This window comes from Coturnix japonica, chromosome 1 (assembly GCF_001577835.2).
Source record: "Coturnix japonica isolate 7356 chromosome 1, Coturnix japonica 2.1, whole genome shotgun sequence".
In the NCBI taxonomy this organism is placed as follows: domain Eukaryota; kingdom Metazoa; phylum Chordata; class Aves; order Galliformes; family Phasianidae; genus Coturnix; species Coturnix japonica.
Window position 1 is genome coordinate 81,591,124 of NC_029516.1, and position 19,920 is coordinate 81,611,043.

The window sequence follows — 19,920 nt, forward strand, 5'->3', positions numbered from 1 at the left end:
GATACATAGGCAGTGTGACACTGTCATTCTGCATGTAGTTAACAACGAAAAGAGCACTCTCAGAGGTGTCATTCCTACCCTAATGCTTCTTCTGAACTCCAGTGATCCCCTTGACTGAAGGTTTAGGGGAGGCCATAGTGCTGACAGCCAGTCTTCCTCTAAAACTTAATCCTTCCCTTACTACCCAGTGACAAAGAATGGATTTAGGTAGACTCCGGAGCAACAGGAGCAACTGCTTACATCACCAAGTAATTGTTGGTCTGTATGCAGAAACAAAGTTTAATAATATAGTTCATTTTCATACTGCAAAAGCAATTTGAGTCACCTCGGTGACAAACAAGATGTTTTTCTTTGTTGTTATCAGAAGCCTTTAGTTGCCAACTTAAAAAGATTTTAGAAGTAGCTGACAAAGCAGCTTAAGAAGTTCAGAACAGTATTCACCTGCACTGTGCTGTGTGGATCCTAGCTCTTTGATGAGCTATTGAATTGCATCTAGTATGACAGGCAGTGATAAAATTAATATCATTGACTGTTCTCCTTGTCTGTATGAGCTTTGGGGTAAAACTCAGATTCCTTAAAAACATGGTATGTGACCTGAATCTCTGCTCCAGTTATTGTGTTGCAGCTGATGCTTTATACCGGAAAAAAAACTATTGATGTGAACTGAAAATACTGTTTGATATACACCAATTATCTCTTTTGTCCTTGTTTGTAATCATTTTAATAACAGCCACAGTAGAATACTGGGAAATATGAGAATGACAGAAAATAAGTCATGAAAAAAAAGGTTTATCACAAAAGGAAAGAGTAATTAATTTTAATTTACCTGTCTTCATCATGTAGTTCAATTTGAAAAAGCCAGCCTGTTGTTCTTTCTTCTCCCCGTTGCTTTACAGAGTCAAAAGATGTGAGTAACATTTTCCTCTATTCTTCACCTCAAACAGTAGAAATATTAAAAATCAGAAGGTATTGGCAAGCAAAGAGTCTGACTGGGCAATACAAATGCAGATGCATTTAGGTGCATACTCCAGCACACAGTTGTATCATCTCAACAGATTTACTGCAGATAAGGAAGAAAATAAGTCCATTTTTCTAAAGTGGTTGGGCCGTTCTGTCACTAAGTTGTCTGCGGGTGTCTCCTTACCATCTGAAGGAAAGGAGACAAACAAGATTTTTAATATTTTTTTTTATTTTTCTTTTTTTACATATGATGTCTTTTATTCACATGGCTTCAACTATGTGTCATGTTCCTTATTATGTAATCTGTCATAGCTGGTCATCCTCCAGTAAGTTCATCATGCCTCATATTTTTGGCAGCTCTTCCTGCATAGTCTCACTATCAGTTTTAGCATTGCCCAAAGAGCATCTCTTCTTTCTTCCAGTCTATTTGTGACTTGAACACAGCAAGGATTACGTGAAGAAAGAAATGACATGAGATTACTTACTATCAGATTGTACTCACATTTGAAGACTGTTATCAGAGCTTCTGTTGTCCCAAATCTTTAATATCCTAATTTTTGGTGATTGTGTTCTTTTGTTGGTAAAATGCTATGTGTATCTCTCATATTTTCTCTTGTTCTTTTCTATGTACTTCTTTATCCATTTCTACCTACATTTTAATAGAATATAAACAGATTAAAATAGTGTTATAGTGCCTTATATCAGCACAGAGGTAGAGTCAAATGGGTTTTCCTAGATTGCTCTTTCTGTAAAGTGATCAGATATCAAAAGATTAAGAGGATATTAAACTTGTAATATTTATATACTAACAGAACATAACAAATATAGAAGACATCAGTCTCATAGTACAATAGTGGGTTTCAGTAAGCAATTTAAGAAAATGTATGAGGTGTGGAAAAGCATAGCAAATTATATGTTTCAGGGAGATTAAGCCAGCTCTTCCACAGAGCTACTGATAGTTACTATTCATTGTAATGACAGCAGTCTTCTCTTTTTTTTTAATTTAATTGATGGTCTCTCAACCATCTATAAAAATCCCATTTTTGTGAGAAATGTTTCCCACACACAGACTGGCAATTGTCAGATATGCATAGAAGTTGCTCCTTAGTTGTTTTTTTTTTATCTGAATTCCCAGAGGTACCTCAGTGTAGCATAGCTTTCTTCGCGCTTTCTACAATATATATATCCAACTATTTGGTTTGAGTTATTGAGCTACCACAGGGTCTGCAGTGTCTGGGGCTCCCTGAGTAGGGCCAGGCAGGGCCTCCATAGCTGAACATTAAGTGGGGAGAGGTGCTAGGGGGTCCTCTGCAGTGGTTATAGACATAGGCTGTGTTGCCATGCATGGGGAAAACCACAAGACCCTTTGGAAAATGCCATACACTCACACTTGGGAACCATGAAGGTTGTATCTTATTGCAAATAATGTCTCGGGGCTCTGGTGCACAGTGCACCTCAAATATTTTTTACAGTCTCAGTCAGCACCCCCTCACATAGCACCAACAGCACTAAAACTGTTCTGCCCTTCTCCTACTGTCACCCCAAGCTGAGAAACTAGCAAGTCATAAACGACTTTCTTGAAGAGTTCACCCAGGCTTTGCTAAGTGCTCTCTTTGTATGCATATTGCAATCAAAAATGAAATGCTATACATTAAACATTAAATAAGGAAAATGATACTCATTACAAAGTTTTTACAACTTAAAAGCACCATAATCAAATCCTGATAAAGCTGTAGTAGTAACACATATGTAGGTGTGTTATTGTTTGTGATGCCAATTAAATTACCAGTACTTCTCTGTATAACCCCTGGTATTTCACTGGAGAAAACTTTAGTGTCTTTGAATTGTTTATTCAGAAAATTCAGAATTCAGACAGCTAATTACTCATTAAAGCAATATTTTATTATCAACTTTCAGGCTTTACAAAAGTCACATTTTATACAGTTCATATAATTAGTAGCTCAGAAAGACACATCTGTTTGATAAGGGTATAGGAGACAAAATGCGTCAGCAGTGATTTAGAGGTTAGAAATAAACAGTGCTGTGTGGTAACAAACATAAAAACAAACTTTTTTTGTGGGGGGGAACTTATAATTTTCAATGCAGAAATTATATGTGCAAATGATTTACTTGGCTATTAGCTGAATGAGGGAGGTGCTATGAGAAAACCTTTGAAAGTGCTGATTTTTTTCAACATGTACAAAATGAAATTTCCTGCATACCTAAGCATCTAGTACAAACTTTCAACTTACATGTAATGTATTTTACATAGGCTGTCATTTTGCATGGAAAAGATGGCTTCTTTTTTCCTAAGTACAAAACCACAACCCATTCATAATTAAGTCCCTGAGTTTCTGATTTGCCCATCAGGCAGTTTGTGCACTGTGTGAATCCTGAAGAATGCAAAATAGAAATGAAAGGAAGATGGTCAAAAGCTAAGATCCTGCTTCATAAAAGAGTTTGGTTAACATTAAGCATGTAGGTAGCACTATTGGTTATGCTTTTTAGAGAGTCATGTCTTTATTTTAGGTACCATGTGATTTTAGGACTCTGGAGTTGAACGCCTGAAGCACTTCTGCATGGTTTGAGATCAGTGACTTGCAGTGATGCAGTCTGTGATCTTATAACAGATCATTTACAGACTTCAGTTTTGTAAAATGTTTTATACAAATTGGAAATGGAACACAAATACCACTGACTTATTTTTCTAAGTTCTGATTGGAATTGCTCTGAGCTGGAAGTGGTCTTATATAGCCTTAAGTCAAACCGTAGTCAGTCTTGTAAAATATGCCAAAGAAGAATTGGAGAGATTCTTCTTTTCTTTGAGAGGACCAGGGTTTACAGACCATGAGCTGTGTAAAGATATACTCAGCTTGTGCCTGTTTAGTAGCAGGCCATAAGCAGCCTTCCAAAATGTAATTCTTAACAAGTCAGAAGAAATCATAGTCCTTAAATGTGACATTGTACACGTTTCCTGTTAAATAAGCTTTTAAAAACTTGGGTAGTAAAACTAATTTTTGCAAATTTTCCATGGGAAATGATAAACAATTTAGTCTTCTTGAAGTTGAAATTCTGCTGTTGAAGCATAATATTTGTTAGCGGATTCTAAGCTTTGATGTGTATGGCATGATCTTTTGTATTTCAGTTCTGTGCAGCATATTCAGTGACCATATTAGACTGTTCTATTTTACCTTGAATCTTGGCAGTGAGCACTGAGTTACACCAAGGGATGAGTCCTCCCAGGCTTGTGAATATCTGGGAGCTTTCAACTTGTTTATGAAGGGCTGGATTTTATTTGAAAGTATCCAGTAATTGTGATTGTCTTACTCTACATTTGGATGTGTGGAGGATTCTCAACAGCTTCATAAACTTAACCATACAAAAGCTTCCCTGCTGTTTTCTTCTTTAGAATGTGTAGGATGTATCTGATATAATAGTGCATTGTCTTTGGTTTGGCTTCAAAAAACATAGTAAAATATCTACATATTTACCCATTTTTTTACTCTGTTTCCGTGAATATATACATGCTTTCTTTTAAGACAAAAACAAATCAAACCATATTAAAACCGTATCTGCTTTAAATACACTCCAGAAAACCATTTTAGAAAAAAAATAAAATAAAATAAAAAAATTGCATTTTTAAATAGGAACTATTTTTTTCTTTGAGTTTTATTTTAAATAGTGAAAAGCTTAAAGTTTAAACTTATCTTGAAAGGGAAAGCTGCATTTCTTCCAGTCCAGAGTGGCCTATCATTTGTGGAATGGACGATGGAGTTATTTAGTGGCTGATAGAAAAGATTTTGGAAGTGATAAGAACTTTAAAAAGCCCTCATTTGACAGCAAAGATAACCTGAATAGCTGACTCTTTAATCACAAACTTCTTTGTGTGGCAACTCATATATGAAAGGTAGCTATTAAAAGCAATTAGTACCCATCTCCAGATAAGACATGTTAAGGAATGGGCATGAGGAAAAAAAGGAACAAACGTTCATACCACCCTTCCCACATTTTTCTTTACTTCATCTCTTCCTTTGTTCCAGCAAAGGTAGGAAGGAGTCAGCATCTCCAGTACTGCTGTCTTCTTTACACCAAATCCACTGTCGTTCCAATCAGTGGAAAATTGCTGCTGACTGTAATCACGGAAGTATCAGACCTGCAGCCATTTAAAGGGGAAATCCCTGCTGTTCTCACCTCTCTTATCTGTAGCACTATAAATACGTATTTTGTTTCTTTAATGATGGCAGGGCAGAATTCCTTCCTCATATCTATTCAGTAGTCAGAAGAGCACACTGGGAGAACTGTTGAAATAGTTGAGTCATAATTAAGCTCTTACGCTTACATTTGAAAAACTGGCTGTGGATTCTCTTAAAGAATCAGCAGTTACTTTTTTCAGTTCCTCTCACTCCTTTCCCCCCAGACACTTAATGAGACCAATTTGGTATCAAACAGGTGCTTTGGAATCAGAAGCAAAACTGATCTGTGCATATGTTATCTAAAAGTGAGTACCTTTTAATGACAAACCTAATTGGAATTGACAGTTAATCTTTAAAATTCATAATTCTTGGTGTTTATTTATAGAGCACTTAATTTTATTATTGTTATTTTATCTTTTTGCAAGAGAAGGAAATGCAGCCTGGTTCCTTAGCACAGCCCTGAATATGCCAAAACAAGAAAATGCCACATGGGTCTTAAAAATAATAATTAGAACAATAACTTTTATTGTGCTGGTGAAAATCAGGAGGAATTTGAGCCTGTGCTGTCTGTACAGGCTAGAGTTGCACTTCCAATTGTTTCGTTTGCTGATTGGGAAGTCAAAAGACATTAACTACAATATATAGTGGCATGAGCATAAATATGGTAGCTAGAAGGAGAAAAGAAGAAATCTGTTTAAACATGTGTGACAGTTTCTGAGGACTGTTTAAAAAATATTTCAGAATGCTAATTAGACATTTTTATGAAAACGTATATTTTAACCAACTGTTTCTGCTTTAAAGGCTGACAAAAGGGCATCTGGAGTTGTGCTGTGACCAGCAACATCTGGGACTCCATCTCCAATTGGGTGGGCAGTGGGCTTTGATCATTGCAACATCTGTCCCCTGGGCAGATGCTATCCCAGTTGTTTTTTGAGACAGTGAAGAGTAGCCTGAGGCTTGCTGTAGTTTGTACTATATTTATTGGCACCTCTTTCTTAGTCTCCAAAGATTGTTACAGCAGCACCACACAGCCTTCATTCCAACAAGGTGCAAAGGACCCAGCTAATGCAACCCTTTTTCAAGTGTTATCTCAGGGGACTGTAGACAGGTCAAACCCTCCTGTAAGTACAGGGATGTCAACCTTGCCTTGTCAAGGCATTGTGAGGATCAGCATTTTGAGCCTTGGAAGTCTCCATTACTTAAATAAGGAAGCCATGTAAATAGCGCTGACAGATGAGAAAGTATCTGATTATTTCTGTTTATTAATATACAGAACATGCATGGATCATAGACAGTATGCTTGTATTTACTGATATTAGTGGAGTTTTCTAGAAGATTTCAAGGAGCGGCGAAGGCTGTCAATAAATTAAGAATCTGTCTCTTTTAATATTTCCCCATCAAATACCATGAAAAGCATTTTTGTTGTTGTTTACAGACCAAAATAAAAACTTTGAGGGATTAAGTGGTGAGAATAACATTTATCTAGGTTGGAAAGAGAATGCATTATAACTGCATGAAGCAGATTTTACCCGTGGCCAAAATTTGCTGCTATTAATGAAATATTATTTTCTTGCTGTGCAGCTTGCAGGCCTGGATTCTATAAAGCATTTGCTGGAAACGTAAAGTGCTCCAAGTGCCCTCCACACAGTTCGACCTATGTTGAAGCAACTTCAGTCTGTCAGTGTGAGAAAGGCTACTTCAGAGCTGAGAAGGATCCACCAACTATGGCATGTACCCGTAAGTCTGATCAGTACCGGTGTCTGCAGTTCTGTTGTGTGCTTTATTTATTTTATATTTTTGTATTTTAAAAAAGGACACAAGATTGTCCATTTTATGAAGAAACCTGCTAAAAATTACCAAAAGAGATTTTTAAATCGTATTTTGAGCAGCAAATTTCTATTTAATACTGGTACCCCTAAAAATACTGACATGGTTTATACTTAAATGATTTATTAACTTGTAGTTCTGAGAAGTAATACGAAGTTTGAAATCATTGTCATACAGATAGCAATGTTGAATTTTAATTATCAGAATATATTTTAAAGACCTGAAATATGTGCAACAAGGTCGAAAATAATGAGGAGGCTCATAAACAACAACAACAAAAAAAACCTGATATGGCATAAATTTCTGTCTGCTCAGACCAAAAATAACAATTTAAAAGTACTGTTGCAATAACAAGCAGTGCATAGTCAATTTTTTTGTGTGTCTAAATCATGTAAGAGTAACCGTACTGACAGAAATAGAGTTGAACCTTTTCCCATACAGACGGTATTGTCACCACATGGCACTGTATTGGGTAAATTGGGAATATACCACACAATTTGGATTCATGAAGTTTTAGGCGTTCCGTAGTCCTGAAATCATTACATACACAAAGTTGTTGTCCATCCATTGAATGGAAGTGATTTTTACTATAAAAAAGGACATTTTACAGATCCACGGAGCTTAGCAGAAAGTTGTCTAATCTAACCTTTGAGCATTCAGAGGTGAAGGGTAAGTCCCAGCCTCCAGCTGCTTAAGAGACATAAGGTTCAAAGAAGGACTTCAACCCAACTAACACAATCTGCTGTCAGATCACTCTAGAGCAAAGCATATAGGCCTGTCATTTTTCACAGAGTATGTGATGGGGAAAAGCAGTGTTCTTTCCAGACTTTCCCACAGGAAAATGGGCTTACAAATAATTCCACTCAAATGAGTGCCCTAAGCACAGACCTTGAAAACTTACCTCATATCTAACACATTCCAGACACTCTCGGCAGTTTCATGTTTATGACAGTGGTTTCACTCATACCATCTGCACATGCAGTTCCATCTTGTTTATGTCATTAATTTTTTTATTTACAAAGGGTAGTTCTCTGAAAAATTACTCATACATGCCATAAAGTTTCCCTCATTGTCTATAAGGGCTCAGTTTTAAGCTCAGCTAATCACTACTGTTGGTAAGGCAGGCCAGGTGTATGGGATCCATGTGGCATCAGGGAGTGGGTACTTACAGCACCCCAAATGGGCTCCCTCTTCTCCCCCCCAAAAAAAAAAGACGCAGAGAGCTGCCTTGGCTGAAGACTTCCAGGAAAGACTTTCTGCCAGAACACTCTGTTTCTCTGATGATGCCAGGCAAAACAACCAAGTAAACTGAGGCAAAGAAAACAACCACCAAGTGGTTGTGCCAGTGTCTCATTTTACTTCAGCCTCAGAGAAATAATAAAGGGAACAGTGAACCACATTCAAGTTTCTGCCTTGTTTCTTGTTCAGTGCCACCATGCATTACCTCTTATTCAACCTAGATTGCAAGGTGTCAGTACTTTATTGACTGTAACAGCAGATATATTCATCTCATAACTACAGTGATGATTATTTCACTAATTGTCAGCTCTGCAAATGACTGTAAGCTTCTGACAGGCAGATTGTGCTCTTATCTTCTTTCACATCATCAGTAATGAAGAGTCTGCAGGCCAAATTATTCCCTAAGTGGTATCTTTAGCCCCACTGCTTTCAAATTATGCTCTCAGCTATTAAAATTATGTTTCTGTCATAAATACAACCTCACTGCTTTTGGAGGGTCTGTACAGATGTGACTAATTTAAATTTAATAAACAAGGATACTAGTGATGTATTGAGACAGCATAGAATTTAGCTTGTTTCTTCCAAACTGTCATGCTTGGCTCTAATAAGAGGAGCTGAAAAGTTAAGAAAAAAATAAGCCAACTAAAATTCATGAAGAGAAAGGGCTGTGCAGTAAGAAAATGCATTTTGTACATAACTCTTTCTGGGCAAAATCTGCATGTTTGTTTGTTTGGTTTTTTTTATGTCATCCTGCAAATTTGTATTCTGACATGTTAGTCACATTTTTCTTACGACTTTTCAGTCGAGAGTCATTCTCGAGTCAAACACAGAACTAACTGAATCCTCTTTGAAAACTGCTTCATCTTCAAGAGTTTTGAACCAAGTACATTAATACCTTTTTTCTTAGTTTGCTCCCTAGGTTGTGCAAATCAGTACGTCTAAAGTAGGTCGATCACAGCATTATAGACAGGCTTGGGTTGGAAGGGACCTTAGGGAGCACCCAGTTCCAATGCACTGTCATGTGCAAGGTTGTCACCCACTAGATCAGATGCCCAGATTTTTTTTTCTTCTCTCTGCATTCCTTTGTAGAGTTAGACATTATTCCACACTCCAGTATTTTTTCCTTGGTACTGGAAAACTTGCATAAGCAGCAGTATGGAGATTAAGGACCTTGATTTAAGATACCATGCATTTAAGAGTCTAGCTTCAGGCGTCTGTTTCTTTCAAGCTGAGCTTTGAATTTAATTTTATTAATTCTGCAAAAGTGCATATTGTATGTTTTTCCTAAATTGTAGAGTATTTTATAAGAGCATGTACTTTGTAGAAAAGCGTAATAAAAGGGAAAAAGAAAAGGACATTAGGGTATATTGTTAATTACTTTCTCCTAGCCTTTTTCCATTTGATTGGCACTTTTTATCAATCTCTTGCTGCTATTCTTTATTTTTATTGTATTTCTTTGCCATGTGTGAATGTACTCTATCAGTGATCTCTCTGTACATACAATGAACAACAAATAGCAGCATTATCTAATTCCCAATCTGATTACTGTATACATAAACTCTAACATTTCCCACTATAACATAATTGGATAGATTGATCCATCTTTCCAAGGTCGAAGACAGGCAGACTTATTCAGACCCAGAGACCCAACATATGTCTTTTTTCATGTTATGCTTAAACAGTTTTGCACCAATACCTCTTACGTTCTGTTCAGTAACCACTGCTGCGAACTGTATCCTCTATATTGAAGCTCTTTGAGATCCACCTCTGTTTTCCAGCAGTAAAATCAGGCAACATGCTTGAAGCCTTTGACTCTGCTGCTGCTATTGTTACTTATATGCATGTATTTGGGAACAATTTATCATTATGCTCAGACTTGGAATATTTGTTTGCTGTCACCAGTTCGTATCATGAGGAAATCCTTCCTGCCTGCCTCACTGAGAATGAAAGAATTCTGAAAAGGCAAAACTGTCATACGGCATTCCAAACCAAGTGGCAATACTCATCTACATTGCATATATGTGTGTATGTAAAAAAGCTACTATGAGCACAAGGGACACAGCTGGATGCTGATTCTGGGTATTCTCAGTAAATTATTAATTTCTTCCCCATCTGCTATAAATTTAGTAGTCAAGTAACACCCAATTATTAGAGGTCAGTGGTTGGTAATGGACAGTTTCTACTCAAAAAAGCAGAAGGTGTTTCGTGGACTAGCACTGCCCAGTGTTTAAATACTGCATTGCCTTCACTAGACTCCTGCAGCATTTTCATTGCTCCTCCTTCCTTCCAGAAAGGGCAGGATACACTTCACTGTCATAGAAGGAGAGCATGCACAAAGCAGCTAGATGAGTTGCAAAGCACTGCATGAGGCATAAACTCATCTCTGTAGCTTTTCTGTAAGACATCAGTTCCAGTCTGCTCCACAGAGAGTATAGAGATACTTTTTTCATTATAATTTGTAAATGAAGCAAAAGACATTGCTCACACCCAGACTGTGTTTTATCCAAAAAGTAGAAGAGCTGCCTTTTTTTCCAGTGCTCAACCATCTGAAGTCTGTTTTACTCTTCTGCATAAAATCTTAAGCCACAAAATTTGCTGTTGAGAATAGGACCCATCATTTTTACCAATATGCATGGTTTCCTTAAAAACCATTATAAGGAAATCCCCCAGAGCTTTGCACACAAACGTCTGCAGAAGGGTTATTGCTGCCAAGATTTTTGATGTGTTGAATAATCTTTGTATAATTTATAAATGGTAACAAAGCAATCGGGCCACATTCATAAAAGCCCAGTGACACATAATTTAGCTGAATCTGAGGGCTAGAATTAATTGTTTCTCTTTGTTCCAAGTTCTAAATCTTAGTAAATGATTCACTGCATGTCATTACGGCTTAATATTTGCATGAAATCACAGTTTAACTGGCATAATTTAACAGCAATTAAAAAGCTATTTAATCGTCATGCAAATTGGCATGAGGGGCCTTCAGTATGAAGGGTGTCTGAAGTTTTTTGCAGACGGACAGCCATTACTTTCAGACACCCCTAATGTAATTGATAATGTTCTTCTATTTCATTGTATTGTGAATGTACAATAATTCATGTTTCCTCTTATAACTGAGAATTAAATCCCAAGTTATGAATATAGCAACCTTCACTCTACAGCACACATAAGAAAAAGATAATCTACTATATTGATTCTTCCACAAATACCATCTACACAGAACTACTAATTAAACAAATTAAAATTACTTTAAAAGGGGGGGGGGGGGAAATGCCCAGATATGCATTAAATCATATGTTTTGGCATACTGGAGCTTCTGAAGTAATATAAAAACTGAGCTGGCCTATTATTGTAGCTGCTGTTTATGTAAGATAAAATTTAAACCAGTTTCAAAACATTGGCTCTGACCCTGTGAGTGATTACACACATGCTTAATTTTGAGTGCATGAGTACTATCAATTATTTTGTGGGGGTTATTGATCAGCTTAAACTCATGCACACACATGAATGTGATTAGGGCTCATCCTCCGTATTCCTGAAACTCCTCGCTGGTTTTAACAATGGGAATTTGTTAAGACCGGTCATTATTTAATTATAGCAATGTCTTCAGAGGAAGCATAATTATGCTCTCTTCTGCACTTAAATACTAAGAACTGAAGCTGAATTTATCTATTCTGGTTTTAGTTTATTCTGGTCAAAGAACTGTTTTCCAGAGTAGCTTCAACTGCCAACGTCAAAGTAATTTTATGAGAAGTTAAGAGATTTGTAAATCTGAGACATTCTCAGATTGTAGAGCCTTGTTTACTACATCAGCATCTTCAAGGCTCTGCCTTGCCTCTGCTTTCCACATCAGTGGAAAATGAAGCAACAATATAAATATTTGCTGTTAACAAATTACATTTAAATATACTTCCATATTACATTACTTCATGTTTCACTATTAGATTTATCACAGTCAAAGGCCTGGAAGGAAGTAGTCAAAATGGTTTGTGACCATAGAAACTGCAAACTACAAAAATAATTTTCATCTGTCGGGTTCCAGAAATATTGATCTTCAGCACAAATGAGGTGCATACCATTCAGCTAATAATTCCTCTCTACTATGAATAATAACTGCTGTTTACTATCAGGGGCTTTCTGTCTTCCTACCGTAAACTCTGTACAGGTAGATTTAAAAATGAGTACATAATTCAAAATATTTTAAATCTTGTTATCCACTGGAAAAAAAAGAAAAAGTTATATAGCAGCTCCAAGTATTTTAATTATCAAATGCTTGTAATCTAATACTTAACTTTCATTTACTTTAGGGCAAAAATCATTTTAATAAAACCATAGCTCCTGTCAAAAAGCAACTAAAACGTACAGCTACAATTCACAGGAAACCCCAGTATTTCTTAGTTCCAATCATCCCTCCCATGCCCTATAAACACATTTTCCTTTTATAAGCATTCCCGCTTTTATACTTTCGCCACATAAATAAAACAGGTAACATCACTTTAAAATTATAAATTTTAAGGAATGGTGACATTTTGTTCTGCAACTTTTGTTGCCTCTTTCCTTCTTTAGTATTGATTCTCACTGAAATATGTAGATATAATAGTATGGATCTTTACCATTGTATAGTATTTAACTAAAATATAAGATGAATAATGTTTTCATTTAAGGTATGATCTGTTTCTGTAGTTTAAGCCATCTTCAAGAAATGAGAAATGGAATAAGTGAATTTACTTCAGTTATAAGTACATATTTAAGAGCTACTCATAAGCTTGATAGAACTTATGAAAGTTTTGATTAATTATTTGGGAGCAGTTGTTACGTTTGTTTCTTTAGTTCTCTGATTGTCTCAAAGTTTCTGTAAAATACCATTATGATATTTCATTTATCTGACTTTCTCAGATTTGACTGACTTTACTGCTCAATTTCTGGGGTGAAATCTACTCTGCAACAATTGGCTTAGATCATTTTCAGGTGTTCTGTATAGTCTTCCGGGCTGCTTGAGAGTTCTTGGTATAATGAAAAGCTCACTTGCAAGTTTAACCATTGTCTCATAGCTATGTCTTAATGGCAGGTTATATAAACGATGAACATTTGTAAAGCAAGCTTGAAGTTTTGAAAGCTCCACTAACTATTGTCTAAACTGTCCTCATGTACTCTGACTTAATCTTGAGATCTGAAGATGCAGTGCTCATTTAACTCAAACAAAATCCAGAAACTGCCAGTTGGGTTTACCACAGTTGGCTTATGTCAAAACCTGCAGCATAAAGCCTTAAGTTTTGTTTTGTGCATAAGTTTTATGGACATTTAGAAACTGTCTTTGAAAACTAGGTGCCTATCGTTTGTGCCCAATACTCTTAACCTGTGACCACCTATCTCTGTTAATGAACAGCAGCAAAGAAACCCAGAAGATAATAGCAGGAAAGAATAGGAAAATAAAATACAAATCTGACACTGCAGGATTAATACAAATAATTTTTCTTCTTGTTCTTATTCCAAAGCTGTTATTTATTTGCTTACTCAACTCTTATAGAACATCAAAGAACATAAGTATTAGAAAAGCCTACCTTACTAGATATAAAATAAGGAAGTAATTTTTCTGGTTAAAGCTCAACCTCAGTATCCCACAAGATCAGCTGATATTTAGTGCGGATTTGTGTTATGAAGCCTAACTTGAATACTCCCAACTAATTTATATGTTGCCTTAAATTATTTCTGAAATCAATTCTAAATCATTCAGATTTTTCAATTTCTTAGAATCTTGCTTGTTTATTCTTTCTGATTAATGTTCAAGGAATTTAATTGTCTAGACAATTTCTAAATTTTCCTTTGAATTCACCATTCAGACATCAGTATTTTAACATACGTTTGTAAATAATTGCCTCAAAATTAATGTAATTCTTTTTGTCTTTCCATCCCCAGCCCCCCATCCCTCCTCTTCCCTCCCCAAAATGAGCAGTTGTCACTTAGACTTTTCTTTGCCTTCTGTGCAGGGCCACCTTCTGCTCCCAGGAATGTGATATTTAACATCAATGAAACAGCTCTCATGTTGGAATGGAGCCCACCAAGTGATACCGGAGGAAGAAAAGATCTCACTTACAGTGTCATCTGTAAGAAATGTGGGTCAGATGCCAGCCAGTGTGAAATATGTGGGGGAGGAATCCGCTTCATCCCCAGGCACACAGGTCTCATCAACTCCTCCGTGACAGTGCTGGACTTTGTGTCACATGCAAACTACACCTTTGAAATCGAGGCCACAAATGGTGTCTCGGAGCTGAGTTTCTCTCCCAAGCAGTTCACAGCTATCACAGTCACCACAGACCAAGATGGTAAGTTGCTATGTTGCATGTCTGCGACTCTGTCCCTGTCAACCATGCATATATTAGGGATATCATTCTGATTTTTCCAAGTCTGGGTCAGCGAGTTTGATGCTTTGCAGGTTGCAACATGCTTTAATGTGTGACAGGTTTCAGTTTATGTTGATGAGGGTACTAAATCTTTTTGTCAGTTGGCCCTTGACCCCATTACACAGAACATAAAATCACATCTTCTTGTTTAAAGCATCTTTCTGTATAAACTGAGTGCATGTTTTACCTGAATCTTCTAGTGGTTTGTCACAACTGGAGTCTGTGTCTGATGCTTTTCAAAGTCTTTCCATACGATACCAGTTTTGAAAGACTAAAGCACCACTTTATCCATCAACTTACAATTTGTAGGTAAAATGAAAGCAAACTTCCCTTAGGATCCACGTTTCATAGTACAGGTACAGTGTGCTTCACTGTAAGATACTCAGACATCTGTATGAGACGTTTTCTTAGTTGAAGTAACCTAAAAAAATTTGTGTTCCTTTAATTATCCCTTTTGTATTTATTGTTTCTGAGCTTCCCTCCCCCTCCATTTCAGTTCAAATTCATGTTGAAGACAGTCCTTTATGAAAAACCTGTGAAGTAACAAGAGTTCTGTAGTTAATTTCTACAACTATTTCCTCTTCCATCTATAGAAAAAATTTCTATGCAAGCAAAAAGCAGTGTTAGGTTACCATCAAAGAGTTCTATATGACAGTGTTATCTTCTGTCTTGTGCTACTATAGATCAGAAGGTTATTTCAGAATTATCTCTTGCTGACATTTGTTCCAGAAATATTTTTTACCTACTGTGCAGTGACATTGCAACTGTAGCTGAAGTGTTAAATGTAGGACAGGAATTGAATTGGCCAAATGGGGGATTGGAGTGTCAGGCCTTTGGAAATAGAAAAGTATTTACAAAAACTGCTGATGTTGAGGAGGATCCTGTTTTGTAGGAAGGCCTTGTGTTCTTTCATTGATTGATCAGCCTAGCAAAAATCTGCTTACCTTTGTATCTGGAACAAGTAGTTTTGTTGATGAGTAAGTAATGACTTCTTTGCCTTTGGGCATACCAAAATTAACAGCTTGCTGTGACGATGGTGATGATGATAATCACAACGATGGTAATTCTAATAATATTCTGGAAAATGGATTGGGAAAGCCATGAAAACTACTCACTCACCCTTAATGTGATGATAGTAACAGAACAGCCGATTAAATAAGAAGCTTAATGATATGTGCCTGGCAGTGAGAATTGTCTTAAGCTCTTAGACTACGTATCACATTATGAAACTTTGTTTCCTTTTTTATTAGATAAAAAAACGTGATGCGAGAAAATCCCCCTATTTTGGAAGTTTTGTTACATGATAATAAACACAAGTCACTAAGCATGCACAGCTGGAGGTCACCAGAGATACGGTTTATTTTTAAAGTGGATAACAGCCATATGAACGTACTTTGTGAATTATATTTAAGCAGTGGGCTTTTTGCTGATGTCTGTTTCTGGTTTAAGGATATAGATTTTCACTGCAGTGTTCTTAAAAAAGAAATAAGACCAATGTGTTGATAATATGTGACACACTGACAGTAAACACTAGAGTGTAAGCTGCTTGCATGCCCTTCAATAATTCTTACAATGCGAAAAAAAAAAGCTGTTGAAAGTGCTTCAGAGAATTTAAGACTAGATTTCCAAAATATCAGTTGGTTTATTTGGATATAAAAAGACAGCTTTGCAGGAGGAAGCGCTGTAATAAATGATATAGAGGCATCTATAAAATGTAGTTATAAGATAAAATCATTTTGGTAGGCTTAGAAACTCTCTTACTGCATTAAATCATAAAACTGTCAAGTACGTATTTAGATGGAAAAGAGAGGAAGGTACTGTCATGATAAAAGAGACTTTGGAAGAAAATTAATATAGGTTTGGTTTGTGGAAATTGAGAGACATCTTTTGTGAGTTTAGTTCATTGTGAATAAGAAGTGGTAGTATGGAGAAAGTTGGGGTATCTGACCTAAGGAAACTAAACTGTAGATCTAAAGCTTCATAGCATTGCAAACATTTTATTAATGTTTTTTAAATCATGCTAATGTTCTTTGATAAAAGGATTTTTGACCTTTTTGGTTTCTCTTGGAAGCCAGAATTAGTAAACAACTTAGAATTTTATTCTCGCTTTATTTACCAAATTTACTAAACGGTCCTTATATATAAAATATTTTCCATCTGTAACATCAAACAGTTGTCTCACTGTTGCAGTCTTTCCTTGTAACCTTAATAATCCTGAAATGGGCACTACTTATTGCCAGATGCTGTTTAATCATGCATATGTTGATATAAGCAAAAGATCCAAGGTTAAAGATATGGAGTGATAGCAAGTCAAAAACATCCTAATGTGGGCAAGGACTGAATTGCCGAAAGTCCAAATTTAGAACAATTTTTCCTTTCTGATGTGTCTAATTTAAAAAAAAATAAAAATAATAAAAAAAATCTGTATTTATAATAACTTTTTCTTAGACAACATGTTTATTTTCTGTTCATGTCTTATTTTTGTATGTATTTTATACGTTATTTTATTTATTTATTTATTTATTTATTTGCTGTACACATTATATAGTGCCAAATCTCTTTCTTAAAATAGAAATTGTTATAGCTTTTTCAAGAATGTAGAATCCTATCTTAGCTGTTCTAAATCCAAATCATTTTGTTAGGTGCAATGATTGACATTAGCTGAGGAGGTGGCATTTTATTTTCTTTGAGTGTATTGGATTTACTTCCCCTTAGAGGCCCCTCCCTTTTTTCAACAGAGAGAGTTTATTTGGAATTAGATTCTTCTTTAAACATACAAAATAGTTTGGGGTTTTCTTCTTGCTTTTTGGATAGGATAGTACTATTCATTCAGGATTAATACTGTAAAGTATATGTACCTTGGGCATACACAGATACTGAAAAGCTGCTTTATAACACAGTGAGTACAGTCTGAGAGCATCAAAGGGAGAATATTTGCTGACAGGAGAAGTGAACTAATTAAAAAGTGATTAAGACTCATCTTTAGGAGCTAATATTAAAATCTTAACTGCCTCCACACGGAATCACAACCATCCACAAGATTGAGTACGGTGCTCAGGTCTTACAATGACAAGAGGCAAACTGAAAGAAAGTAACACTCATTTTGAAAAGGTTTTGCAAACTGCATTTTCATGGTTTGAAGATGGAAGCATTTCCAGATCTGATTGAATACTGAAAGAAAACTTACTGACACTACTGTAAGGTGTACAAAATCAATTTGTTACCATTCATAACTTTTTTGTTTATTACTTTTGTGCAAATATTTATAAATCCAGAAGCCTTATTTTTCTAATTTTTATAAGGAAACAATGTTCATGCAGTCATACTGTCTATCGGACACTCTGAAGATAGATTATCTTAATGGAAGTATGAAAAATGCCCTTGGGTTTTGTGTTCCCAAAGTTGCAGATTAGAGCTTTAAGTCAAAAACAAATTGACTGACCATGCAGCCTGTCTATTCAGTAGTCAGTCAAAAAAGAATAAATACAGTTGGTTTATGACCACAGAACACACTTTCTTGTCCAGCAAGTGTAGCAAAATCTGGGTAAGGATGTTTTGGAAAGCTTAGATGTTGCAGATGGAGCGATGAAGGAAGATGTGTCTTAGTCTTGTGCAGTTTTGTTTCTAAATGTTATATGAAAATAATCCATACTTTAAATTCATATATGAACAGATATAACAAGATTCCTCACAGAAATGCCCTTAAGTCCCTGTTCAAGGAATAACTATGAACTGTGGAACAAGTTGCTATGAATTAAGTGCTTTCCGAAATTTGCTCTGAAAGTAATTTGTGAACAACTGAAGGGTAAAACATACAAAAAAACTCATCAACTACTGTTGTTCTGCAGAGGGCTATGATGCCTTTTATTTGTGGGGTTGATGAAGTTTTATACAGCAGTAAGTATGCTGAGTATGAAGTAATTGTACTCTATAGACTTTAAATCATTGTGTAACAGGGTAGAGGTTTATATGCTGAATTGTAATTCATTTTTTCTTACAACTAATGGAAGAAAGAGACACCTCACTCCATAACTTTCTTACCACAGCTCAGAGTCTGCATTGCATAAAGAAAACTCAGAAGTACTTGAGATTTTTCATGCATAATTTAAGTAGTAAATAATGAATAATTAAGTAAAACAGAACTTAAAGCAACAGTTCCTATTTCCAAATAATAATCAACATATGCATTTACTCAGTAAGCATTCGAATGTTCTATTACTTGAGTGCATTGGGTTTTTATAAATTTACTGTTTGGGAGTGTGGAGTTGTGAGACATATCCTGAGTGTCTGGTTGTGAATGTAGGGACAGAGTGTGACAAGTGTTTTCAGTGGCCCAACTGAAGAGTAGCACTCTGTAACTGGAGTGCCTCTTCACCTCATGTCTTGCCTGTGGAACCCTGCGCCTGCAGTCCTCAACTCATCTTTTTCATATGCTTCCTACAGGCAGTGACCTCCCCTAAAATCACATTCTAGCTATGGGACATTTTGCAAGCATCAGTCAATTTGTGGGTTCCTTCTGCATGTCTTTCCTGCCTTGGCAGAAAGTTACCACTGGAGAAGTGCTTCTTCTGCCATTGCATCGCAGAAAACTTATTTTATCCCCCCTCAGTCCTTCAGTTCTTGAGTGACTCTGGCCTCTGTGACATCAAAGACTTGCTACTGGTGGACAAGCTGGCATGTGAGACTTTTTTCTACCTGGTCTTAGACACTGCCACTGCGCTAGAGGCCTGTCTAGTTATTCTATGCCTGTCTGATGCAGACAGCCCATGCCTCGCTGAAGTATTACGGCAGATTCTGAAACTGAAAATCTGGCACCATTCCTTTATTTATTTCACATTATTATATATCCATTGGCAGATATCCTTTAGGTGATGTTTTCTAAACTGATGGTAAATTCTAGCCAATGTCATGAAGTTACTGCCATTCATTTGATTCATCTTTTCAAATAATTTAACAGCCAGTTCATTGCTTCTAGTACAGGTGTCTTTTGAGATGCAGTTGTACTCCAGTGTGGATTCTCTGTAGCAGCAGTAGCCTCTTATCACTCTCTTAGAGCCATGGGGACTGAACAATGCACAGAAGGATTTCTGTGCTTCTTCCAGGAGTAAACATCTATCATCGTAATAGGAGTGCAGACTTTTAAATTATAAAGCGAATCATCCAGCTATCAGGAAAGCATTTCAATAGCTTTAATTCTACCAGGACAGTTTTCAGGATTAATCCCTCTGGCTGGTCATGGTAATGTTTCAAGATGCTCATTAGGAAGGGGTGGAAGAGCTGTGCTCACTCTTCCAAAATTG

General features: G+C 36.2%; 1 protein-coding gene across 8 annotated transcripts in view; it reads left to right on the top strand.

Annotated features, from left to right (window-relative positions):
- The window catches only part of LOC107321707 (ephrin type-A receptor 6), a 438,332-nt gene that overhangs the window by 216,469 nt on the left and 201,943 nt on the right, over window positions 1–19,920 (top strand). For all 8 annotated transcript variants that reach the window (XM_032448196.1, XM_015878904.2, XM_032448175.1 and 5 more), the window contains exons 4-5: window positions 6,735–6,890; window positions 14,207–14,542. In XM_032448196.1, coding sequence (XP_032304087.1) covers window positions 6,735–6,890; window positions 14,207–14,542 — 492 coding nt within the window. The remainder of the gene's footprint in view (window positions 1–6,734; window positions 6,891–14,206; window positions 14,543–19,920) is intronic.